At 37.7% G+C, this 27,933-nt stretch overlaps 3 protein-coding genes across 3 annotated transcripts in view; all 3 read right to left on the reverse strand.

Moving 5' to 3' along the window:
* The window catches only part of LOC134332718 (protocadherin alpha-C2-like), a 95,290-nt gene extending 73,971 nt beyond the window's left edge, over nucleotides 1-21,319 (reverse strand). Inside the window, exon 1 of the mRNA XM_063014472.1 lies at nucleotides 18,959-21,319. Within this exon, the coding sequence (XP_062870542.1) occupies nucleotides 18,959-21,319 (2,361 nt within the window). The remainder of the gene's footprint in view (nucleotides 1-18,958) is intronic.
* Nucleotides 4,672-7,089, reverse strand: LOC134332834 (protocadherin alpha-3-like). Its single transcript, XM_063014666.1, has one exon. The coding sequence runs from the start codon at nucleotides 7,087-7,089 to the stop codon at nucleotides 4,672-4,674; it is 2,418 nt and encodes an 805-aa protein (XP_062870736.1).
* Nucleotides 21,320-22,216: 897 nt separating the features above from the next.
* On the reverse strand, nucleotides 22,217-24,877 carry LOC134332901 (protocadherin alpha-8-like). Its single transcript, XM_063014734.1, has 2 exons — nucleotides 22,502-24,877; nucleotides 22,217-22,294 (listed from the first exon to the last, which is right to left on the reverse strand). Exons 1-2 carry the CDS (start codon nucleotides 24,875-24,877, stop codon nucleotides 22,217-22,219), a joined length of 2,454 nt encoding a protein of 817 aa, XP_062870804.1.
* Nucleotides 24,878-27,933: the final 3,056 nt, after the last annotated feature.

Below are 27,933 nucleotides of genomic sequence, written 5' to 3' on the forward strand. Positions count from 1 at the left end.
GTCCCGGGACTAACCTCCTCTGCAATAGAATATGCAGTATGGCCCGACAACACGCCATGAAGACAAAGCGATATCCAGAAAACACATACAATCCAGATTCGCCACATCATCTTCACCGCATTTGTTTGCTATTCTTGTTAAATCCACAATAAATAAATCGATCGGCAGCATCAATTGTAAGATAGATTAAAAAAAATCAGCAGCAATAGTTAATGTAATACACCTTTCTCCTAGTTATTACGAGACTAGCTATCATGCACTGGGAGAACGCCAGTGAGGTATTGGGTTTGGTTTGGAAGCGACAGCACTTCAGTTCCAAACCCTGTAAACGTGGTTTGCGGGTAGACAGTGCCATCGCGTGGATGCACAATGCACAAACTACTTCAAACAACATAAGCTGTTCTAAAGAACTGATGTCGGACAATTTGATTTGATACATTTTTAAACCCAAACGCAGCATTGTTATTAATGTAAGAAATCAACGTTCAATTTAAAATAAGCAGATTAAATAAATCACGAATTATCTAAATAATCTGCAAATGTCTAAAGTAGAACGAGAATGTACTTAAATACATAAATACAGTTTCAGTCACAAAGAAGCAGAAAAAGTATGCTAAACTAAAAACAAACAAATGCTAATATCACTAACAAAAATATACTGAATAAAGGACAAACCTTTAAAATTCATACATGTTTTCTTAAGAAAATAATGGCAGCCTGTAATCAGAAAAAAATCTTAAAAGTATAAAGTTTATATTTAAATTAAGGGAGAAACACATAAATTCTCATTTGGATATTGTTACAGTCAGATAAAATAAGAACACAAACGATAGTGTCTACAAATGAACAGTTAGACTACCTTGAAGATGAAGTAAACGCAAGGTCATAAAATGCCACGGAAATCTCAGAACAAATATTACGATAAATCCACAAACCAGATTACTACCCCATAACACCATACAGAAAGGAAACATGATTCAAATGGTTTGTATTTCTGCCTAACAGCAATGCTACTTCAACAATCAGAGCTTCACAGCTTCCAATTAACCCCGTTTAATGTTAAGATTTTATGCCAGTTAAGACCATGCTATTTTAGCTTAATAATATGAAAGTCTCGATTGCTGAAATGCAAAAACTCATTAATATTTATAATTAAAAATTGTTTAGAACGACACTCCTGCAATCACAAATTAAACCATTCCGTCTTACCTTCTCAGTGCTTGGAAGAGTTTGTGTTCTATTAAAAGTGTCTCCGTCGTTAATGCTGATCAGTTCTGGGTCTACAGGTGGAAACGGTGACGGGAAAACTACTACATCACTCTTCAGTGTGTCTGAGCTAAAACACACATCGTACTGTTGAGTGGATTTAGAGTAAGACCAGCTCCCGTCAGGGTGTGTAGTGACCACTGGAACACCGGACCTGCCGAAACCGCCGTCCGTCCTGTAGCATCTAGCTACTATTAAACAGATGAGGCTCAGTAGAAATATCATTGATACTGAGACAATTGCGATGAGCAGATACAGATTCAGATCAGAAAAACTCTCCTCCTTCATTGGTACTTTTCTTAGAGAAGGCTGTATGTTGTCCATATTTTCCACAACCACAACTTCAATACTCATAGTTGTTGATAGTGACGGTTCTCCATTATCTGACACAGTAACTATAAGTGGGTGTGTTTTTAAATCATTGTCGCTCATTCGCCTTTTGGTTCTTATTTCTCCAGTACTGGTTCCGATTCGGAAAAGATTGGTTCCCTTTGGTTCAGTTATATGGTAGGACAGTAGGGCGTTATAGCCTGAATCCGAATCTACAGCTCTGATTTTGGCCACAAAATATCCCGCTTCTGCAGAATAGGGAATGTTCTCAGTGTTTACAGATCCGGGTTCTGAATAGGGTGGTAGAATAACAGGACGGTTATCATTTTCATCCACAATAAAAACATTTACTGTCAGGTTACTGCTTAGAGAGGGAATACCAGAGTCTGTGGCCTGAACTTGAAACTGAAAGGTTTTCATTTCTTCAAAGTTAAAAGACTGCATGCTGTAAATTTCTCCAGTGACAGAATTAATGCTGACAGCTGAAGATAAATGCATGTTTGAGTTGCTTAATAATGAATAAGATACTTGAGCATTTTCACCAAAGTCGATATCCTGTGCAGAGACATCCGCTATTAGACCACCTGCTGGACTGTTCTCTTTTACATAAACATTGACGAAAGATCCAGAGAAACGAGGTGCGTTATCATTTACATCAGAAATATGGACCGTTAGTATAACAGTACTTGAGAGAGGAGGGACACCTTCATCTACGGCTGTTATTGAGACATTATACTGAGAAGTATCTTCTCTATCAAGTGCGTCATTTAGAACCAGTGAGTAGTATTTGCCCTGTGTGGATTCTAATACAAATGGAGAATTCTGAGATACAAAACATCGCACCTTTCCATTTTTACCTCCATCCTTATCTTGAACTGTGATTAATGCAATCACCGTGCCTTTCTTGGCATTCTCTTTTACGTTATCGAGTAAGGAGGAAAGTTTAATGTCAGGTGCGTTATCGTTTACATCGACTACTTCCACCAGGACCTTGCAATAAGATTCATGTGGAGTAGAGCCTCCATCTCGGGCTTCAACACGAATCTCGTAAGCACTCGTGCTCTCAAAGTCTAACGTTTCGATCACTGAAATTTCCCCAGTACTTGGATCAATAGAAAATGTATCCGATATTCTTCTTTGAGCTCTTTTGAAGGAATAAGTGATTTCACTATTAACTCCTTCGTCGAGATCGGTGGCATTTAACTGTAAAATAATTGACCCAGCAGTAACATTTTCTGGAACGAAAACTTTGTAGACAGGCTTTGAAAACACAGGTGCGTTATCATTGGCATCTAATACAGTAACAATAATATCTGTAGTACCAGTTCGTGGTGGTTTGCCACCATCGAAAGCAGTCAGCACTAGTCGGATCACAGACTGCTTCTCTCGGTCAAGATTCTTTACCAGTACAAGTTCAGGATATGGACCCTGATCAGCGTCTTTGTGCACTTCCAGACTGAAAAAGACATTTTGGGATAACTTGTATGAACTGACCGAGTTGCTTCCAATATCAGGATCATCAGCACCTAAAAGAGAAAATTTGTATCCATACATCCTGGACTCTGCAATACTAATAGTCTGGTATTTTCCAGGAAATGACGGTGCATTGTCGTTAATATCTAGAATTTTAACCTCTATACTGTGCATCTGTAACGGATTATTAACAATCGCTTCCAGGGTCTCGGTGCAAGCGTCACTCTTTGGGCAGAGTGTTTCTCTGTCTATAGTCTCCAACACAAACAGAGCTCCGGTTTTTAAATCCACCTCGACATGTTTCTTTGATGATCCTGATACAATGTGAAGTTTACGTGTTTCCAGATCAGCCACATTGAGACTTAAATCCTTAGCTAGATTCCCTACAACAGTCCCGGGACTAACCTCCTCTGCAATAGAATATGCAGTATGGCCCGACAACACGCCATGAAGACAAAGCGATATCCAGAAAACACATACAATCCAGATTCGTCCCATCGTCTTCACCGCATTTGTTTGCTATTCTTGTTAAATCCACAATAAATAAATCGATCGGCAGCATCAATTGTAAGATAGATTAAAAAAAATCAGCAGCAATAGTTAAGTAATACACCTTTCTACTAGTTATTACGAGACTAGCTATCATGCACTGGGAGAGGGCCAGTGAGGTATTGGGTTTGGTTTGGAAGCGACAGCACTTCAGTTCCAAACCCTGTAAACGTGGTTTGCGGGTAGACAGTGCCATCGCGTGGATGCACAATGCACAAACTACTTCAAACAACATAAGCTGTCAGAAAGAATCAACCAATGTCAGACAATTCAATTTTATACATTTTAAACCCAAACGCAACATGGTTATTAATGTAAGAAAGCAACGTTTAAATTAAAATATGCTAATTAAATAAAACATTAATTATCTAAAAAATCTGCAAATGGCTAATGTATAACAAGAAGTGTACTTAAATACAGTTTCAGTCACAATGAAGCAGAATGCTAAACTAAAAACAGACAAATGCTAATATCACCAACAAATAAATACTGAATAAAAGACAGCCCTTTAAAATTTATAAATACATTTTTTTCTTAAGAAAATAATGGCAGATGTAATAAAAAATCTTAAAATTATAACGTTTATATTTAAATTAAGGAGGAAAAACATAAATTCTGTAAGTCTGCTAGATGCCGAAAATGTAAATGTAAATTTTCGTTTGGATATTGTTTCAGTCAAATATAATAAGAATACAAACGATAGTGTCTACAAAGTGAAAAGTCAAACCACTGTGGAGATGAAGTAAACGCAAGGTCATAAGATGCCACGGAAATCTCCAAAAACATATAACTATGAATCCACAAACAGATTACTTCCCTATAAAACCATACAAAGAGGAAACATAATGCAAATGGTTTGTATTTCTGCCTACCAGCAATGCTAATTTAACACAAAGCCTAATTAGATAAAGAATTATAGCCTTACACACAAATCACAATCAGAGCTTCTAATTAACCCCGTTTAATGTTTTTTTTTTGCAAGACAATACTATTTTAGCTTAAATGTATAAAAGACTTAATGGTTGAAATGCAAAAACTCATCAAAATGTATAATTAAAAATTGTTTATAACGACACTCCTGCAATCACAAATTAAATTATTCCGTCTTACCTTCTCAGTGCTTGGAAGAGTTTGAGTTCTATTAAAAGTGTCTCCTCCATTAATGCTGATCAGTTCTGCGTCTACAGGTGGAAACGATGACGGGAAAACTACTACATCACTCTTCAGTGTGTCTGAGCTAAAACACACATCATACTGTTGAGTGGATTTAGAGTAAGACCAGCTCCCGTCAGGGTGTGTAGTGACCACTGGAACACCGGACCTGCCGAAACCGCCATCTGTCCTGTAGCATCTAGCTACTATTAAACCCATGAGGCTCAGTAAAAATATCATTGATACTGAGACAATAGCGATGAGCAGATACAGATTCAGATCAGAAAAACTCTCCTCCTTCATTGGTACTTTTCTTAGAGAAGGCTGCATGTTGTCCACATTTTCCACGACCACAACTTCAATACTCATAGTTGTTGATAGTGACGGTTCTCCATTGTCCGACACAGTAACTATAAGTGGGTGTGTTTTTAAATCATTGTCGCTCATTCGCCTTTTGGTTCTTATTTCTCCAGTACTGGTTCCGATTCGGAAAAGATTGGTTCCCTTTGGTTCAGTTATATGGTAGGACAGTAGGGCGTTATAGCCTGAATCCGAATCTACAGCTCTGATTTTGGCCACAAAATACCCCGCTTCTGCAGAATAGGGAATGTTCTCAGTGTTTACAGATCCGGATTCTGAATAGGGCGGTAGAATAACAGGACGGTTATCATTTTCATCCACAATAAAAACATTTACTGTCAGGTTACTGCTCAGAGAGGGAATACCAGAGTCTGTGGCCTGAACTTGAAACTGAAAGGTTTTCATTTCTTCAAAGTTAAATGACTGCATGCTGTAAATTTCTCCAGTGACAGAATTAATGCTGACAGCTGAAGATAAAGGCATGTTTGAGTTGCTGAGTAATGAATAAGATATTTGAGCATTTTCACCAAAGTCGATATCCTGTGCAGAGACATCCGCTATTAGACCACCTGCTGGACTGTTCTCTTTTACATAAACATTGACGAAAGATCCAGAGAAACGAGGTGCGTTATCATTTACATCAGAAATATGGACCGTTAGTATAACAGTACTAGAAAGAGGAGGCACACCTTCATCTACGGCTGTTATTGAGACATTATACTCAGAAGTATCTTCTCTATCAAGTGCGTCATTTAGAACCACTGAGTAATATTTTCCCTGTGTGGATTCTAATATAAATGGCGAATTCTGAGATACAAAACATCGCACCTTTCCATTTTTACCTCCATCCTTATCTTGAACTGTAATTAATGCAATCACCGTGCCTTTCTTGGCATCCTCTTTTACGTTATCGAGTAAGGAGGAAAGTTTAATGTCAGGTGCGTTATCGTTTACATCGACTACTTCCACCAGGACCTTGCAGTAAGATTCATGTGGAGAAGATCCTCCATCTCGGGCTTCAACACGAATCTCGTAAGCACTTGTGCTCTCATAGTCTAACGTTTCGATCACTGAAATTTCCCCAGTACTTGGATCAATAGAAAATGTATCCGATATTCCCTTTTGACCTCTTTTGAAGGAATAAGTGATTTCACTATTAACTCCTTCGTCGAGATCGGTGGCATTTAACTGTAAAATAATTGACCTAGCAGTAACATTTTCTGGAACGAAAACTTTGTACACAGGCTTTGAAAACACAGGTGCATTATCATTGGCATCTAATACAGTAACAATAATTTCTGTAGTACCAGTTCGTGGTGGTTTGCCACCATCGAAAGCAGTCAACACTAGTCGGATCACAGACTGCTTCTCTCGGTCAAGATTCTTTACCAGTACAAGTTCAGCAGATGGACCCTGATCGGCATCTTTGTGCATTTCCAAACTGAAAAAGACATTTTGGGATAACTTGTATGAACTGACTGAGTTGCTTCCAATATCAGGATCATCAGCACTTAACAGAGAAAATTTGGATCCATACATCCTGGACTCTGCAATACTAATAGTCTGGTATTTTCCAGGAAATGATGGTGCATTGTCGTTAATATCAAGAATTTTAACCTCCACACTGTGCATCTGTAAAGGATTATTAACAATCGCTTCCAGGGTCTCGGTGCAAGCTTCACTCTTTGGGCAGAGTTGTTCTCTGTCTATAGTCTCCAACACAAACAGGGCCCCGGTTTTTAAATCCACCTCGAAATGTTTCTTTGATGATCCTGATACAATGTGAAGTTTACGTGCCTCCAGATCAGCCACATTGAGACTCAAATCTTTAGCTAAATTCCCTACAACAGTCCCGGGACTAACCTCCTCTGCAATAGAATATGCAGTATGGCCCGACAACACGCCATGAAGACAAAGCGATATCCAGAAAACACATACAATCCAGATTCGTCCCATCATCTTCACCGCATTTGTTTGCTATTCTTGTTAAATCCTCAATCAATAAATTGATCGGCAGCATCAATTGTAAAATAGACAAAAAATCTGCAGCAGTAGTTAATGTAATACACCTTTCTCCTAGTTATTACAAGACTAGCTATCATGCACTGGGAGAACGCCAGTGAGGTATTGGGGTTTGGTTTGGAAGCGACAGCACTTCAGTTCCAAACCCTGTAAACGTGGTTTGCGGGTAGACAGTGCCATCGCGTGGATGCACAATGCATAAACTACTTTAAACAACATAAGCTGTCTTAAAGAACCAATGTCAGACAATTCGATTTGATGCATTTGTTAACCCAAACGCAGCATTGTTATTAATGTAACAAAGCAACGTTTGGCTTAAAATAAGCAGATTAAATTAAACACGAATTATCTAAATAATTTGCAAATGGCTACATTATAACAATAAATGTACGTAAATACATAAATACAGTTTCAGTCACAACGAAGCAGAAAAGGTAGGCTAAACTAAAAAACAAATAAATGGTAATATTACCAACAAATATACATTGAAAAAAAGACAACCCTGTAAAATTCATCCATGTTTTCTTAAGAAAATAATGGCATGTGTAATCAGAAACAAATCTAGTATAAAGTATAAAGTTTATATTTAAATTAAGGGAGAAAAACATAAATTCTCTTTTGGATATTGTTTCAGTCAGATAAAATATGAACACAAGATGAAGTAAAGGCAAGGTCATAAAATGCCACGGAAATCTCTGAAAAAATATTACGATAAATCCACAAACCAGATTACTACCCTATGACACCATAAAAAGAGGAAACATAATTCAAATTATTTGTATTTATGCCTAACTTGCCTAACCAATGCTACTTCAACAATCAAAGCTCCACAGCTTCCAATTAACTCCGTTTAATGTTAAGATTTTATGCAAGTTTAGACCATGCTATTTTAGCTTAATTATATAAAAAGTCTCGATTGCTGACATGCAAAAATGCATTAATATTTATAATTAAAAATTGTTTACATCAACACTCCTGCAATCACAAATTAAACCATTCCGTCTTACCTTCTCAGTGCTTGGAAGAGTTTGTGTTCTATTAAAAGTGTCTCCTTCGTTAATGCTGATCAATTCTGCGTCTACAGGTGGAAACGGTGACGGGAAAACTACTACATCACTTTTCAGTGTGTCTGAGCTAAAACACACATCATACTGCTGAGTGGATTTAGAGTAAGACCAGCTCCCGTCAGGGTGTGTAGTGACCACTGGAACACCGGACCTGCCGAAACCGCCGTCCGTCCTGTAGCATCTAGCTACTATTAAACCCATGAGGCTCAGTAGAAATATCATTGATACTGAGACAATTGCGATGAGCAGATACAGATTCAGATCAGAAAAACTCTCCTCCTTCATTGGTACTTTTCTTAAAGAAGGCTGCATGTTGTCCATATTTTCCACGACCACAACTTCAACACCCATAGTTGTTGAGAGTGACGGTTCTCCATTATCTGACACAGTAACTATGAGTGGGTGTGTTTTTAAATCATTGTCGCTCATTCGCCTTTTGGTTCTTATTTCTCCAGTACTGGTTCCGATTCGGAAAAGATTGGTTCCCTTTGGTTCAGTTATATGGTAGGACAGTAGGGCGTAATAGCCTGAATCCGAATCTACAGCTCTGATTTTGGCCACAAAATATCCCGCTTCTGCAGAATAGGGAATGTTCTCAGTGTTTACAGATCCGGATTCTGAATAGGGCGGTAGAATAACAGGACGGTTATCATTTTCATCCACAATAAAAACATTTACTGTCAGGTTACTGCTCAGAGAGGGAATACCAGAGTCTGTGGCCTGAACTTGAAACTGAAAGGTTTTCATTTCTTCAAAGTTAAAAGACTGCATGCTGTAAATTTCTCCAGTGACAGAATTAATGCTGACAGCTGAAGATAAAGGCATGTTTGAGTTGCTGAGTAATGAATAAGATACTTGAGCATTTTCACCAAAGTCGATATCCTGTGCAGAGACATCCGCTATTAGACCACCTGCTGGACTGTTCTCTTTTACATAAACATTGACGAAAGATCCAGAGAAACGAGGTGCGTTATCATTTACATCAGAAATATGGACCGTTGGTATAACAGTGCTGGACAGAGGAGGGACACCTTCATCTGTGGCTGTTATTGAGACATTATACTCAGAAGTATCTTCTCTATCAAGTGCGTCATTTAGAACCAGTGAGTAGTATTTGCCCTGTGAGGATTCTAATACAAATGGCGAATTCTGAGATACAAAACATCGCACATTTCCATTTTTACCTCCATCCTTATCTTGAATTGTGATTAATGCAATCACCGTGCCTTTCTTGGCATCCTCTCGTACATTGTCCAGGAAGGATGATATTTTAATGTCAGGTGCGTTGTCGTTCACATCGACTACTTCCACCAGGACCTTGCAGTAAGATCCAAGTGGAGTATGTCCTGTATCTCTGGCTTCAACACGGATCTCGTAGGCATTTGTGATCTCATAATCTAATGTACCAATCACTGAAATCTCTCCAGTGACTGGATCAATAGAAAATGTATCAGATATTCCATTTTGATTTTCTTTAATAAAATAAGAAATTTTGCCATTTACGTCTGTGTCAAGGTCTGTTGCGTTTACCTTCACAATAGTCGTACCAACTGAAACGTTTTCTGGAACTGAAACTTTGTATACAGACTTTGAAAACACAGGTGCGTTATCATTGGCGTCCAATACAGTAACAATAATATCTGTAGTACCTGATCGTGGTGGTTTGCCACCATCGAAAGCCGTTAGAACTAGTCGGATCACAGATTGCTTTTCTCGGTCAAGATTTTTCATCAGCACTAGTTCAACAGACTGACCCTGATCGGCATCGGTGTGAACCTCCAAGTTAAAAAATCCATTTAGGGACAGTTTGTACAAGTTGATGGAGTTGCTTCCTATGTCCGGATCCTTAGCGCTTAGTAGTGGAAATTTAGATCCTATTATCGATAATTCCGCAATACTAATAGTTTGCGATTTTTTGAAAAAAACAGGGGCATGATCGTTAATATCAAGAATTTTGACTTCCACACTGTGCATCTGCAAAGGATTATTAACAATTGCTTCCAGCGTCTCGGTGCAAGCTTCACTCTTTGGGCAGAGTTGCTCTCTGTCTATAGTCTCCAACACAAACAGGGCCCCGGTTTTTAAATCCACCTCGAAATGTTTCTTTAATGATCCTGATACAATGTGAAGTTTACGTGCCTCCAGATCAGCCACATTAAGACTTAAGTCCTTGGCTAAATTTCCTACAACAGTCCCGGGACTCACCTCCTCAAAAACAGAATATGAAGCATGGGCCGACACAACGCCATGAAGACAAAGCGATATCCAGATAATACACACTATCCAAATCCGCCCCATCATGCTCACCGCATTTATTTGCTGTTTTATCTTTCACCTGCCAAGTCGAAAATAAATAAATTGCTTGAAAGCATCAGTTGTAAGTAAGACAAACAAATCAACAGTTATATATGTTAGTAATCCACCCGGCTTCTTGTTTTTACGCGAATGGCTGTCATGCATAAGCGAAAGCCAGTTAGCTGTTGGGTTTGGTTTAGTAGCGTCTACAGTGTGCTGTAGTATAAAACCCTGTCATTGTGGTTTGCGAGTAGACAGTGCCATCGCGTGGCTACACAATGCACGAAGTACTTCTAAATAACGTCAGCCGTACGAAAGAATCTGCAAGTGCCTGACATTAATTAATTTTGATTAAACATGTTCATACATTAATCCACAATCTTATTAATAACTAAAATTACACAAAAATGCGAACCGAAAGTTAACTTAAAATGATCAAATGTTAATCCATCCAACAAAAGATTATAAATCATAAGTAAGATCAAAATGTATTTATTAAAAGAACATTCATTCTTAATTTGATAGTAAAATATCATTTATACACGAGCATGTCTAAAGGTACTTGTAACAGGAAAATAAACGAAATGTAAACTTGACCACTGTAGAGAGGACGCAAACGCAAGATCAATAAATACCAGCTGAATTCCAGACAACACATAACTATTTAATTATACTCTATATTATTATAAATTTTAAATGATATATAAAACATACTCATTCACAGTAAACTAAAAACAAACAAAAAGCCAAAATCTTTCTGAGAACTATGTTTAACTTCTTACTTTAAAATAAATAAAAAAATGCTCTGGATGTGTGCAGTTCAAAAAATGTCACAAATAGAGCAAAACCGATGTTAATTAATAGAGAGGGGAAAAATAGGTTTATCACGTTCTTAGCTGTCGCTGACCAGCATCAACTGCTGAAATAATCTAAAGCAAAAACAAAAAGATCTATAAAAATGAAGAGCATCGTTGTTTAATTTCATAATAATACGTGTTTTAAAGATTGTAAGGTGGCACAATAGGACAAACAGCCAATGTAAAAAAAAAAAAAAAAAAAAAAAAACGCACCCAATGTGCTTTTTTATTATAGTGTCAAAGACGTATGAGAACTTTCAGGAATGTCAGTTACAAACAGTTACAGTTATTTAAGGCAAAAGAAAATCAAGACCTTATGATTCCCACTGTCATATAATTGCGTATCCTAAAAAAACATTTCCCTGATCAAATTTAAGTTTGAGATCACCTCGTTTCTGCTTACAATTGAGATAACTCGAAAAACTCTTACCTTCTCGGTGCTTGGAAGAGTTTGTGTCCTGTTAAAAGTGTCTCCTCCATTAATGCTGATCAGTTCTGCGTCTACAGGTGGAAACGGTGACGGGAAAACTACTACATCACTCTTCAGTGTGTCTGAGCTAAAACACACATCATACTGTTGAGTGGATTTAGAGTAAGACCAGCTCCCGTCAGGGTGTGTAGTGACCACTGGAACACCGGACCTGCCGAAACCGCCGTCCGTCCTGTAGCATTTAGCTACTATTAAACCGATGAGGCTCAATAGAAAAATCACTGATACTGAGACAATAGCGATGAGCAGATACAGATTCAGATAAGAAAAACTCTCCTCCATTATTGGTACTTTTCTTAGAGAAGGTTGCATGTTGTCCATATTTTCCACGACCAAAATTTCAATAGTCATAGTTGTTGAGAGTGACGGTTCTCCATTATCCGACACAGTAACTATAAGTGGGTGTGTTTTTAAATCATTGTCGCTCATTCGCCTTTTGGTTCTTATTTCTCCAGTACTGGTTCCGATTCGGAAAAGATTGGTTCCCTTTGGTTCAGTTATATGGTAGGACAGGAGGGCGTTATAGCCTGAATCAGAATCTACAGCTCTGATTTTGGCCACAAAATATCCCGCTTCTGCAGAATAGGGAATGTTCTCAGTGTTTAAAGATCCGGATTCTGAATAGGGTGGTAGAATAACAGGACAGTTATCATTTTCATCCACAATAAAAACATTTACTGTCAGGTTACTGCTCAGAGATGGAATACCAGAGTCTGTGGCCTGAACTTGAAACTGAAATGTTTTCATTTCTTCAAAATTAAATGATTGCATGCTGTAAATTTCCCCAGTGACAGAATTAATGCTGACAGCTGAAGATAAAGGCATGTTTGAGTTGCTAAGTAATGAATAAGATACTTGAGCATTTTCACCAACGTCGATATCCTGTGCAGAGACATCCGCTATTAGACCACCTGCTGGACTGTTCTCTTTTACATAAACATTGACGAAAGATTCAGAGAAACGAGGTGCGTTATCATTTACATCTGAAATATGGACCGTTAGTATAGCAGTGCTGGACAGAGGAGGGACACCTTCATCTACGGCTGTTATTGAGACATTATACTCAGAAGTATCTTCTCTATCAAGTGCGTCATTTAGAACTAGTGAATAATATTTCCCTTGTGTGGATTCTAATTGAAAGGGCAAATTTTGAGATACAAAACATCGCACCTTTCCATTTTTACCTCCATCTTTATCTTGCACTGTGATTAATGCAATCACCGTGCTCTTTTTAGCATCCTCTCGCACGTTGTCCAGGAGGGATGAAATTTTAATGTCAGGTGCGTTGTCGTTCACATCCACTATTTCGACAAGGACTTTACAATAAGATCCAAGTGGAGTAGATCCTCCATCTCGGGCTTCCACACGGATCTCGTAGGCATTTGTGATCTCATAATCTAATGCACCAATCACTGAAATCTCTCCAGTGACTGGATCAATAGAAAATTTATCAGATATTCCCTTTTTACTTTCTTTAACAGAATAAGAAATTTTGCCATTTACGTCTGTGTCAAGATCTGTTGCGTTAACCTTCACAATAGTCGTACCAACTGAAACGTTTTCTGGAACTGAAACTTTGTATACAGACTTTGAAAACACAGGTGCGTTATCATTGGCGTCCAATACAACAACAATAACATCTGTAGTACCTGATCGTGGTGGTTTACCACCATCAAAAGCAGTTAGAACTAGTCGGATCACAGATTGCTTTTCTCGGTCAAGATTTTTCATCAGCACTAGTTCAACAGACTGACCCTGATCGGCATCGGTGTGAACCTCCAAGTTAAAAAATCCATTTTGGGACAATTTGTACAAGTTGATGGAGTTGCTCCCTATATCTGGATCATTAGCGCCTAGTAGTGGAAATTTAGATCCTATTAGCGATGACTCCGCAATACTAATAGTTTGCGATTTTTTGGAAAAAACAGGGGCATGATCGTTAATATCAAGAATTTTGACCTCCACACTGTGCATCTGCAAAGGATTATTAACAATCACCTCCAGAGTCTCGGTGCAAGCGACATTCTCTGGACAGAGTGTTTCTCTGTCTATAGTCTCCAACACAAACAGGGCCCCGGTTTTTAAATCCAACTCGAAATGTTTCTTTGATGATCCTGATGCAATGTGAAGTTTACGTGCCTCCAGATCAGCCATATTAAGACTTAGGTCCTTGGCTAAATTCCCTACAACAGTCCCGGGATTCACCTCCTCAAAAACAGAATATGAAGCATGGGCCGACAAAACGCCATAAAGACAAAGCGATATCCAGATAATACACACTATCCAAATCCGCGCCATTATGCTCACCGCATTTATTTGCTGTTCTATCTTTCACCTGCTAAACCGACAATAAATACAATGCTTGGCAGCATCAGTTGTAAATTAGACAAACAAATCAGCAGGAATATATGCTAGTAATCCAGCCGGCTTCTTGTTTTTACGAGACTGACTGTCACACACGCGAGAAAGCCATTTAGCTGTTGGGTTTGGTTTTGAAGCGACTACAGTTCAGTATAAACCCTGTCATTGTGGTTTGCGGGCAGACAGTGCCATCGTGTGGATGCACAATACACAAACTACTTTTAAATAACGTCAGCTGTCTAAAAGAATTCTTCGACGTCTGACATAAATTGATGTTGATTAAGCTTGTTCATACATTCATCTATCATCGTATTAATAAATTCGCAAAATAGGAGCCGCATGTTAGCTTAAAAAGATCAAATGTTAATCCATCCAACAAAAAATAATAGAACATAAGTAAGATCAAAATGTATTTATAAACAGAAATGTCATCAAATAAAAGTGATAATTCTGTTTTTATTTCCAACCTTAAATGAATGTAGCGAAAACATTCATTCTTAATTTGATAGAAAAAAAAATATTTTATACACAAGCATGTCTAAAGGTACTTGTAACACGAAAATAAACGAAATGCTGTCGAAAAACTGTAAAGTAGACTACTGTCAAGAGGACGTAAAAGCAAGGTCAATAAATACCAGATTAATTCCAGACAACACATAACTATTTAATTATACTCTAGATTATCATGAATCTTAAAGGATATATAAAACATACTCATTCACAATAAACAAAAAACAAACACAAAGCCAAAATCTATCTGAGAGCTATGTTTAATTTTTTACCTTGTAATAAAAATGCTCTGGATGTGTGCAGTTCAAAAAATGTCACAAATGAAGCAAAACCGATGTTAAATAATAGAAAGGGACAAATTGGTCTCTCGCGTCTTTCTTAACTGTCGCTGACCAGCATCAAGTGCTGAAATAATCTAAAGAAGGCAAGAGCATCGTTTCTGGAATGTCAGTTACAAGGTGTTACAGTTGTCTAAGACGAAAACAATTATAACCTAATGTAAGGTTTTAAGAAAAATTAAGAGAAGTAATCAAAGATTATGCTTCCCACAGTCACATCATTGTGTACACTGAAAACATTTCGCTGATCAAACTTAAGTTTGAGATCTCGTAATTTCTGCTTACAGTTAACATAACACAACTCGAAAAACTCTTACCTTCTCGTTGCTTGGCAGTGTTTGTGTCCTGTTAAAAGTGTCTCCTCCATTAATACTGATAAGTTCTGCGTCTACAGGTGGAAACGGTGACGGGAAAACTACTACATCACTCTTCAGTGTGTCTGAGCTAAAACACACATCATACTGTTGAGTGGATTTAGAGTAAGACCAGCTCCCGTCAGAGTGTGTAGTGACCACTGGAACACCCGACCTGCCGAAACCGCCGTCCGTCCTGTAGCATCTAGCTACTATTAAACCCATGAGGCTCAGTAGAAATATCACTGATACTGAGACAATAGCGATGAGCAGATACAGATTCAGATAAGAAAAACTCTCCTCCTTCATTGGTACTACTTTTTTTAGATAAGACTGCATGTTGTCCATATTTTCCACGACCAAAACTTCAATAGTCATTGTTGTTGATAGTGATGGTTCTCCATTATCCGACACAGTAACTATAAGTGGGTGTGTTTTTAAATCATTGTCGCTCATTCGCCTTTTGGTTCTTATTTCTCCAGTACTGGTTCCGATTCGGAAAAGATTGGTTCCCTTTGGTTCAGTTATATGGTAGGACAGTAGGGCGTTATAGCCTGAATCAGAATCTACAGCTCTGATTTTGGCCACAAAATATGCCGCTTCTGCAGAATAGGGAATGTTCTCATTGTTTACAGATCCGGATTCTGAATAGGGCGGTAGAATAACAGGACGGTTATCATTTTCATCCACAATAAAAACATTTACTGTCAGGTTACTGCTTAGAGATGGAATACCAGAGTCTGTGGCCTGAACTTGAAACTGAAATGTTTTTATTTCTTCAAAGTTAAAAGACTGCATGCTGTAAATTTCCCCAGTGACAGAATTAATGCTGACAGCTAAAGATAAAGGCATGTTTGAGTTGCTGAGTAATGAATAGGATACTTGAGCATTTTCACCAACGTCGATATCTTGTGCAGAGACATCCGCTATTAGACCACCTGCTGGACTGTTCTCTTTTACATAAACATTGACGAAAGATCCAGAGAAACGAGGTGCGTTATCATTTACATCAGAAATATGGACCGTTAGTATAGCAGTGCTGGACAGAGGAGGGACACCTTCATCTATGGCTGTTATTGAGACATTATACTCAGAAGTATCTTCTCTATCAAGTGCGTCATTTAGAACCAGTGAATAATATTTTCCCTGTGTTGATTCTAATAGAAAGGGCAACTTTTGAGATACAAAACATCGCACCTTTCCATTTTTACCTCCATCTTTATCTTGCACTGTGATTAATGCAATCACCCCTCCGTTTTTAGCATCCTCCCGCACGTTGTCCAGGAGGGATGATATTTTAATGTCAGGTGCGTTGTCGTTCACATCCACTATTTCGACAAGGACTTTACAATAAGATCCAAGTGGAAAATATCCTCCATCTCGGGCTTCTACACGGATCTCGTAGGCATTTGTGATCTCATAATCTAATGCACCAATCACTGAAATCTCTCCAGTGACTGGATCAATATAAAATTTATCAGATATTCCCTTTTTACTTTCTTTAACTGAATAAGAAATTTTGCCATTGACGTCTGTGTCAAGGTCTGTTGCGTTTACCTTTACAATAGTCGTACCAACTGAAACGTTTTCTGGAACTGAAACTTTGTATACAGACTTTGAAAACACAGGTGTGTTATCATTGGCGTCCAATACAACAACAATAATATCTGTAGTACCTGATCGTGGTGGTTTGCCACCATCGAAAGCCGTTAGAACAAGTCGGATCACAGATTGCTTTTCTCGGTCAAGATTTTTCATCAGCACTAGTTCAACAGACTGACCCTGATCGGCATCGGTGTGAACCTCCAAGTTTAAAAATCCATTTTGGGACAGTTTGTATGAGTTGATTGAGTTGCTCCCTATATCTGGATCATTAGCGCCTATTAGTGGAAATTTTGATCCTATTAGCGATGACTCCGCAATACTAATAGACTGCGATTTTTTGGAAAAAACAGGGGCATGATCGTTAATATCAAGAATTTTGACCTCCACACTGTGCATCTGCAAAGGATTATTAACAATCACCTCCAGGGTCTCGGTGCAAGCGACATTATCTGGGCAGAGTGTTTCTCTGTCTATAGTATCCAACACAAACAGGGCCCCGGTTTTTAAATCCACCTCGAAATGTTTCTTTGATGATCCTGATACAATGTGAAGTTTACGTGCCTCCAGATCAGCCACATTAAGACTTAAGTCCTTGGCTAAATTTCCTACAACAGTCCCGGGACTCACCTCCTCAAAAACAGAATATGAAGCATGGGCCGACAAAACGCCATAAAGACAAAGCGATATCCAGATAATACACACTATCCAAATCAGCCCCATCATGCTCACCGCATTTATTTGCTGTTCTATCTTTCACCTGCTAAGCCGATAATAAATACAATGCTTGGCAGCATCAGTTGTAAATTAGACAAACAAATCAGCAGGAGTATATGCTAGTAATCCAGCCGGCTTCTTGTTTTAACGAGACTGACTGTCACACACACACACGAGAAAACCATTTAGCTGTTGGGTTTGGTTTTGTAGCGACTACAGTTCAGTATAAAACCATATCATTGTGGTTTGCGGGCAGACAGTGCCATCGTGTGGATGCACAATACACAAACTACTTTTAAATAACGTCAGCTGTCTAAAAGAATTCTTCGACGTCTGACATAAATTGATGTTGATTAAACTTGTTCATACATTCATCTATCATCGTATTAATAAATTCGCAATATAGGAGCCGCATGTTAGCTTAAAAAGATCAAATGTTAATCCATGCAACAAAAAATAATAGAACATAAGTAAGATCAAAATGTATTTATAAACAGAAATGTCATCAAATAACAGTGATAATTCTGTTTTTATTTCCAACCTTAAATGAATGTAGGGAAAACATTTATTCTTAATTTAATAGTAAAATATCATTTATACACAAGCATGTCTAAAGGTACTTGTAACAGGAAAATAAACGAAATGTAAACTTGACCACTGTAGAGAGGACGCAAACGCAAGTTCAATAAATACCAGCTGAATTCCATACAACACATAGCTATTTAAATATACTGTAATTCATAAAAAATCTTAAATTATATATAAAACATACAAATTTACAATAAACTAAAAACAAACACAAAGCCAAAAACTTTCTGAGAACTATGTTTAATTTTTTTTTTTTAAAATAAAAAAATGCTCTGGATATGTGCAGTTCAAAACATGTCACAACTAGAGCAAAACCGATGTTAATTAATAGAGAAAGAAAAAAATGGTCTCTCGCTTTCTCCTTAGCTGTCGCTGACCAGCATCAAGTGCTGAAATAATCTAAAGAAAGCAAGAGCATCGTTTCTGGAATGAGTTACAGTTGTCTAAGGCGAAAACAATTATAACCTAATGTAAGGTTTTAAGAAAAAATTAAATACGTAATCAAAGATTATGCTTCCCACTGTCACATCATTGCGTACCCTGAAAAACATTTCCCTGATCAAACTTAAGTTTGAGATCTCGTCATTTCTGCTTACAGTTAACATAACACAACTCGAAAAACTCTTACCTTCTCGATGCTTGGCAGAGTTTGTGTCCTGTTAAAAGTGTCTCCTCCATTAATGCTGATCAGTTCTGCGTCTACAGGTGGAAACGGTGACGGGAAAACTACTACATCACTCTTCAGTGTGTCTGAGCTAAAACACACGTCATACTGCTGAGTGGATTTAGAGTAAGACCAGCTCCCGTCAGGGTGTGTAGTGACCACTGGAACACCGGACCTGCCGAAACCACCGTCTGTCCTGTAGCATCTAGCTACTATTAAACCCATGAGGCTCAGTAGAAATATCACTGATACTGAGACAATTGCGATGAGCAGATACAGATTCAGATCAGAAAAATTCTCCTCCTTCATTGGTACTTTTCTTAAAGAAGGTTGCATGTTGTCCATATTTTCCACAACCACAACTTCAATACTCATTGTTGTTGAGAGTGATGGTTCTCCATTATCCGACACAATAACTATAAGTGGGTGAGTTTTTAAATCATTGTCGCTCATTCGCCTTTTGGTTCTTATTTCTCCAGTACTGGTTCCGGTTCGGAAAAGATTGGTTCCCTTTGGTTCAGTTATATGGTAGGACAGTAGGGCGTTATAGCCTGAATCCGAATCTACAGCTCTGATTTTGGCTACAAAATATCCCGCTTCTGCAGAATAGGGAATGTTCTCAGTGTTTACAGATCCGGATTCTGAATAGGGTGGTAGAATAAAAGGACGGTTATCATTTTCATCCACAATAAAAACATTTACTGTCAGGTTACTGCTCAGAGATGGAATACCAGAGTCTGTGGCCTGAACTTGAAACTGAAAGGTTTTCATTTCTTCAAAGTTAAAAGACTGCATGCTGTAAATGTCCCCAGTGACAGAATTAATGCTGACAGCTGAAGATAAAGGCATGATTGAGATGCTGAGTAATGAATAAGATACTTGAGCATTTTCACCAAAGTCGATATCTTGTGCAGAGACATCCGCTATTAGACCACCTGCTGGACTGTTCTCTTTTACATAAACATTAACGAAAGATTCAGAGAAACGAGGTGCGTTATCATTTACATCAGAAATATGGACCGTTAGTATAGCAGTGCTGGACAGAGGAGGGACACCTTCATCTATGGCTGTTATTGAGACATTATACTCAGAAGTATGTTCTCTATCAAGTGCGTCGTTTAGAACCAGTGAGTAATATTTTCCCTGTGTGGATTCTAATAGAAATGGCAAATTTTGAGATACGAAACATTGCACCTTTCCATTTTTACCTCCATCCTTATCTTGCACTGTAATTAATGCAATCACTGTGCATTTCTTTGCATCCTCTCGTACGTTGTCCAGGAAGGATGATATTTTAATTTCCGGTGCGTTGTCGTTCACATCGACTACTTCCACCAGGACCTTGCAGTAAGATCCAAGTGGAGTAGATCCTCCATCCCTGGCTTCCACACGGATCTCGTAGGCATTTGTGATCTCATAGTCTAATGCACCAGTCACTGAAATCTCTCCAGTGACTGGATTAATAGAAAATTTATCAGATATTCCATTTTGACTTTCTTTAACAGAATAAGAAATTTTGCCATTTGCGTCAGTGTCAAGATCTGTGGCGTTTACCTTCACAATAGTTGTACCAACTGAAACGTTTTCTGGAACTGAAATTTTGTATACAGACTTTGAAAATACAGGTGCGTTATCATTGGCGTCCAATACAGTAACAATAATATCTGTAGTACCTGATCGTGGTGGTTTACCACTATCGAAAGCCGTTAGAACTAGTTGAATCACAGATTGCTTTTCTCGGTCAAGATTTTTCATCAGTACTAGTTCAACAGACTGACCCTGATCGGCATTGGTGTGAACCTCCAAGTTAAAAAATCCATTTTGGGACAGTTTGTATAAGTTGATGGAGTTGCTTCCTATGTCCGGATCCTTAGCGCCTAGTAGTGGAAATTTAGATCCTATTAGCGATGACTCCGCAATACTAATAGATTGCAATTTCTTGGAAAAAACAGGGGCATAATCGTTAATATCAAGAATTTTGACCTCCACACTGTGCATCTGCAAAGGATTATTAACAATCACCTCCAGGGTCTCGGTGCAAGCGACATTCGTTGGGCAGAGTTGTTCTCTGTCTATAGTATCCAACACAAACAGGGCCCCGGTTTTTAAATCCACCTCGAAATGTTTCTTTAATGATCCTGATACAATGTGAAGTTTACGTGCCTCCAGATCAGCCACATTAAGACTTAAGTCCTTGGCTAAATTTCCTACAACAGTCCCGGGACTCACCTCCTCAAAAACAGAATATGAAGCATGGGCCGACAAAAGGCCATGAAGACAAAGCGATATCCAGATAATACACACTATCCAAATCCGCTCCATCATGCTCACCGCATTTATTTGCTATTCTATCTTTCACCTGCTACGTCGACAATAAATAAATTGCTTGGCAGCATCAGTTGTAAATTAGACAAACAAATCAGCAGGAGTATATGCTAGTAATCCACCCGGCTTCTTGTTTTAACGAGACTGACTGTCACACACACGAGAAAACCATTTAGCTGTTGGGTTTGGTTTTGAAGCGACTACAGTTCAGTATAAAACCCTATCATTGTGGTTTGCGGGCAGACAGTGCCATCGTGTGGATGCACAATACACAAACTACTTTTAAATAACGTCAGCTGTCTAAAAGAATTCTTCGATGTCTGACATTAATTGATTTTGATTAAGCTTGTTCATACATTCATCTATTATCGTATTAATAAATTCGCAAAAAGAGGAGCCGCATGTTAGCTTAAAAAGATCAAATGTTAATCCATCCAACAAAAAATAATAGAACATAAGTAAGATCAAAATGTATTTATAAACAGAAATGTCATCAAATAACAGTGATAATTCTGTTTTTATTTCCAACCTTAAATGAATGTAGCGAAAACATTAATTCTTAATTTGATAGTAAAATATCATTTATGCACAAACATGTCTAAAGGCACTTGTAACAGGAAAATAAACGAAATGTAAACTTGACCACTGTAGAGAGGACGCAAACGCAAGTTCAATAAATACCAGCTGAATTCCAGACAACACATAACTATTTATATATACTCTAATTCATCATAAATCTTAAATTATATATAAAACATACACATTCACAATAAACTAAAAACAAACACAAAGCCAAAGTCTTTCTGAGAACTATGCTTATTTTCTTACTTTAAAATTAAAAAAAATTCTCTGGATATGTGCAGTTCAAAAAATGTCACAAATGAAGCAAAACCGATGTTAATTAATAGAAAGGGACAAATGGGTCTCTCGCTTTTTTCTTAGCTGTCGCTGACCAGCATCAAGTGCTGAAATAATCTAAAGAAAGTAAGAGCATCGTTTCTGGAATGCCAGTTACAAAGAGTTACAGTTGTCTAAGGCGAAAACAATTATAACCTAATGTAAGGTTTTAAGAAAAAATAAAAAAGTAATCAAAGATCATGCTTCCCACAGTCACATCATTGTTAAATTTGAGATCACGTCGTTTCTGCTTACAGTTAACATAACACAACTCGAAAAACTTACCTTCTCGGTGCTTGGCAGTGTTTGTGTCCTGTTAAAAGTGTCTCCTCCATTAATGCTGATCAGTTCTGCGTCTACAGGTGGAAACGGTGACGGGAAAACTACTACATCACTCTTCAGTGTGTCTGAGCTAAAACACACGTCATACTGCTGAGTGGATTTAGAGTAAGACCAGCTCCCGTCAGGGTGTGTAGTGACCACTGGAACACCAGACCTGCCGAAACCACCGTCCGTCCTGTAGCATCTAGCTACTATTAAACCCATGAGGCTCAGTAGAAATATCACTGATACTGAGACAATAGCGATGAGCAGATACAGATTCAGATCAGAAAAACTCTCCTCCTTTATTGGTACTTTTCTTAGAGAAGGCTGCATGTTGTCCATATTTTCCACGACCAAAACTTCAATACTCATAGTTGTTGATAGTGACGGTTCTCCATTATCCGACACAGTAACTATAAGTGGGTGTGTTTTTAAATCATTGTCGCTCATTCGCCTTTTGGTTCTTATTTCTCCAGTACTGGTTCCGATTCGGAAGAGATTGGTACCTTTTGGTTCAGTTATATGGTAGGACAGGAGGGCGTTATAGCCTGAATCCGAATCTACAGCTCTGATTTTGGCTACAAAATATCCCGCTTCTGCAGAATAGGGTATGTTCTCAGTGTTTACAGATCCGGATTCTGAATAGGGCGGTAGAATAACAGGACGGTTATCATTTTCATCCACAATAAAAACATTTACTGTCAGGTTACTGTTCAGAGAGGGAATACCAGAGTCTGTGGCCTGAACTTGAATCCGAAATGTTTTCATTTCTTCAAAATTAAAAGACTGCATGCTGTAAATTTCTCCAGTGACAGAATTAATGCTGACAGCTGAAGATAAATGCATGTTTGAGTTGCTGAGTAATAAATAAGATACTTGAGCATTTTCACCAACGTCGATATCTTGTGCAGAGACATCCGCTATTAGACCACCTGCTGGACTGTTCTCTTTTACATAAACATTGACGAAAGATCCAGAGAAACGAGGTGCGTTATCATTTACATCAGAAATATGGACCGTTAGTATAACAGTGCTGGAGAGAGGAGGGACACCTTCATCTATAGCCGTAATTGAGACATTATACTCAGAAGTATCTTCTCTATCAAATGCGTCATTTAGAACAAGTGAATAATATTTTCCCTGTGTGGATTCTAATACAAACGGTGAATTTTGAGAAATTGAACAGTGCACTTTTCCGTTTTTTCCACCATCCTTGTCTTTTACTGTGATAAATGCAATCACCGTGCCTTTCTTTGCATCCTCCGGGACGTTGTCTAACAGGGAAGAAAGCTTGATATCCGGTGCGTGATCGTTGAGATCCAGCACTTCCACCAGCACTTTGCAGTGAGATGCTAGGGGACTATGTCCTCTATCCCGGGCTTGCACACGAATTTCATACGCGTTTGCTTCCTCATAATCCAAATGACCTGCCACTGTTATTTCTCCTGTGATGTTATTAACAGCGAACTTATCTGCAATACCCCTTTGGCCTTCTTTAAAGGTATACATAATTTCACCATTTACGCCCTCATCGGGATCCGTAGCGTTGAGCTTTAAGATTAATGTCCCAGGCACTGCGTTTTCTTGAACTTGAGCTTTGTATATTTGTTTTGCAAAAACAGGTGCGTTGTCATTGGAATCTACAACAGTAATTAAAATATTTGTAGTACCTGATCTTGAGGGCTTTCCGCCATCCAGTGCAGTCAAAACGAGTTTAATTTCTGGTTGCTTTTCTCTGTCTAAAGCTTTCTGTAGAACCAGTTCCGGAGATGGTATACTGTCTGTATCAGAAAGTATTTCCATATTAAAAAATGGGTTGGATGACAGCTTATACGTGGCTATAGAATAGCTACCTACGTCTGGATCTTCCGCAGCAAGCAAAGGAAATTTAGCCCCAGGTAACGTCTGCTCAGATATCCGGATATTTTGGACTTTTCCTGGAAAAGCAGGTGTGTTGTCGTTGACATCCATTATCTTTATCTCTATACTGTATACATTTAGTGGGTTGTTGACTATGGCTTCCAAGCTTTCAGTACATACGTAGCTATTTGGACAAAGCACCTCTCGGTCTATCGCTTCCAATACGAAAAGAGCGCCGGTCTTAATATTTACGTCAAAATGTTTCTTTGACGATGCCGAAATAATTCGAAGATTGCGAGACTCCAAGTCGTCCACTTTCAAGTTTAAGTCTTTGGCCAAATTTCCTACAGACGTTCCAGGACTAACCTCCTCAAATACGGAATAAACAATCTGTCGGGTAACTGCATGTCGTGGACAAAAGAAAAGCAAATGCACAAAGACAATCCAGAAAACTCCAACGTCAGGCAATAATGCCATAGTCCACAAGGTTCAGATATTCCTAATGTAGGCCAACTATTTAATTTCTTATAGGCTCCGATTATGGAAATACTCAACAATTCTCTGTAGAGGTCCTTTTACAAACGACACTAACCCCCTAACTGATTTGTGCTTGGGCGTATGTTCAATTGTGAAACGACAGGAGCAGAGGGTGCAGAAAGTAATACAGACTTGTTATTAAACAGTGCCATCGTGTGGTTATAAATTCATATTTGAAAAAGTATAATTTTTTTCAATATGTTACTTGCAGTAAATAAATAGTAGTTGTGCACTGACATTTGCAGAAAATATTGACATTTTCCATATTCCAAACTATTGCTTTCTTGCGTTTTTGTTACCGGTGAAGGTGCAGTGTATCTACGTTTCATTCATTTACAGTATGTTTTGTAAATATACTTTTCTTTGCTTTAACACATAATCTCATCAACTATCCAGTAAGTTAAATAAAGTGTGCTTAATAACAAAAGTATAAAATGTACAACGCAAAAAAAAAATGTAATGACATACTATTTGCAAATGCATTTGGTACTACATATACTATTACATTTGATTTCTATTAAAGACGCATTAAATGTGCATAATTTGTTGTTAAACATTAGGGAAAATTTGTAAATATTAAGTCTTGGTATATAAAACCACTTAGAGGCTAAATCTCAGTAAAATCAAAGTAAAATATTGAGTAGTTTCAAACTAGTTTTGCCATGTGGAAACGGATGTATTGCCCCACCTAGCGGTAGAATTTCACATCACACATTTGCTAAATACAGTACATAGATTTTGGCATTTGTTTTTTAAATTTTTGAAACGCTTTTTCTCATGTGACACATACGTAGAATCAAAGTGAAGTGTTTATGAAGCAACTCATGCAAGCTTTATTAAATACACACACAACGTTGTTTCTTTACTGTGTGAAGTGTGTTGCAGTGCGGGGGTTTGTGCCTTTATAAAAATTGATGAAGTGAAAAGTGCAGCACTGCAGAAAAAGCCCAAGTGCTGCACTAAAGTGAAATTTCTTACTAAAATGCAGTAAGTGTAAATTCTGTTTGTGTTTATACATTTATTTATTTATTGTTTTTTTGTCTTATTTTGGTCAGTGTCATGATGGGTCCAGTGCCAACTGAAAAAACTTAATGCAGGCCAGTAATGCCTCATAGACAGGAGTCCAATCCATGAAAGTGCAACACACTCATTATCTACTCACTTACTCACTCACTCACTCACTCACTCACAAAAACCTAGGAATAATTTCAGCAATTCCCCCAAATGTTTTTTATTGAATTTGAAAGTTTGTGTGTGTGTGCACTCTGTCTGTCTGTCTAATGAAAGGAATAACACATTTCATGCTCAATAACCTGGATTTCTTAAATACTGTATCCGTTTAGCCCCAGTAACATGCTTTTTACATTTTACTATTAAAACTATTTTAGCATGATTACAAATCATGTTTTGGGCATATTACAAGATTGCTTTAATGTAAAAACTAAGGGACCCTGTGGCTAACATTTTAATATTTTCATAAAACACAAACAATAATGTAAATTAATAAACCCTTTATTTATGATGATTTGTTTAACAAAGTTAACATCAAGGCAGAAGCAATGGTAATGTAATAATCACTGGGTTCAAACAAAATACAATATCTGTTAATTTACAGGCAAACATGTTACTTTCCAGTAATTCTGTATTACAAATTGAATAAGACATAGTCAATTCAAATCAAAATTTGAAATTTGAAGAAAAAAAAAAAACATTAAAATATAATACTTTTGAGTATAATAGAACACCCTTGAGTGAATTTCATTTAAATGCATGTATATCCATGTTAAACACTGGGATTCAGATTTCTTGGCTACATTATCTAAATCTGTTTCCATTTTTAGCTCTGTTCATTAATCAGAACATAATATTTTCTTATTACACTCAGTTCAGTTCTCAATCACACACCCACAACTAGACACCATCACTTTTTTGGTTCTTTCATAGAACAATACAAAAATGCACAGTTTTTAATTACTCTTATTAAAGATAAATGTGGCACAGAGAATAAGAACTTATTCGGGAAGGAAAAAGACATTCATTGTTTTGGGATTATACGTTTCCATCATTTTTTAAAGTGCACTGCACTTGTCTCTCTTTCTTTTCTCACTCTTACTGAAGTAGAATGGCACTGCGGAGTTTCTAGTGTCACATGAAAACACTGGTGAGCAGCAGAAATACCCTGGATCAATTTATTACAGGGCAACACACTATCACTCTCACTCACTCACTTACTCACCCACTCACTCACTCATTCACTCACTCAACCACTCACACACAGGACAAGAAACAATTCAGAGAAGGCTGTTACAAGGCTATACATTTAGGTGGCAACAAATCAGAGACCCCCAAAACACATGAAGAACATACAAAACCTGTCACAGAGGTGAAAATAATAGTTTCAGCTGTGGCAACATACCTCCACTCATTCTCATGTTGTGAACAACTGGTATTTTTAATAAAGATTTTGGTTAACTCAAAATGTTCTGTTTTGTTAAATTATTTTTGCTTATCATTGCCACACTAAAACAATGTAGAACTTAATGCACTTGACAAATCATATGCAATAGCAGCAATAAACAGAACAAACTAGTCAGCTTAATATTACATATATATGGTACATACAATTTCATACAATATATAAACCAATAGGAATTACAAAAGCCTTTAAACAATGGCAAAAAGTCAGACATGATATTTTAAACTGTAAAGTTATATATACAGAACAGTCTAATACTAAAAAAAGAAGCATTAAGTAGCAGTGTTCTAATGACTGTTTTAGTTACATGTTTGTATAGCTCAGTGTTGAATATAATGATGATGAATTGAATTATTTTCAGTGAAGACATGTTTGACCATTCCTCTGATTATGCAAAGCAAATATGTAGGCTATTTAACCTTCTTGGAAATGATCCAACATAATCCTCCTAATACCACCAACAAAGAAAGTGTATCATTAACAGGAGCAATAACATATCTGCAGATTTTTATAAAGAAAA

The sequence above is a fragment of the Trichomycterus rosablanca genome, chromosome 18 (assembly GCF_030014385.1).
Source record: "Trichomycterus rosablanca isolate fTriRos1 chromosome 18, fTriRos1.hap1, whole genome shotgun sequence".
Taxonomy (NCBI): domain Eukaryota; kingdom Metazoa; phylum Chordata; class Actinopteri; order Siluriformes; family Trichomycteridae; genus Trichomycterus; species Trichomycterus rosablanca.

Bases quoted from the DNA above. Each gene is read 5' to 3' on its own strand.
- LOC134332834 (XM_063014666.1), bottom strand. From the start codon at position 7,089: ATGATGGGACGAATCTGGATTGTATGTGTTTTCTGGATATCGCTTTGT.
- LOC134332901 (XM_063014734.1), bottom strand. From the start codon at position 24,877: ATGGCATTATTGCCTGACGTTGGAGTTTTCTGGATTGTCTTTGTGCAT. The intron at 22,295-22,501 runs GTAAGTTTTTCG...TACTTTCTTTAG, and splicing joins CACTGCCAAGCACCGAGAAG to ATTATTTCAGCACTTGATGC.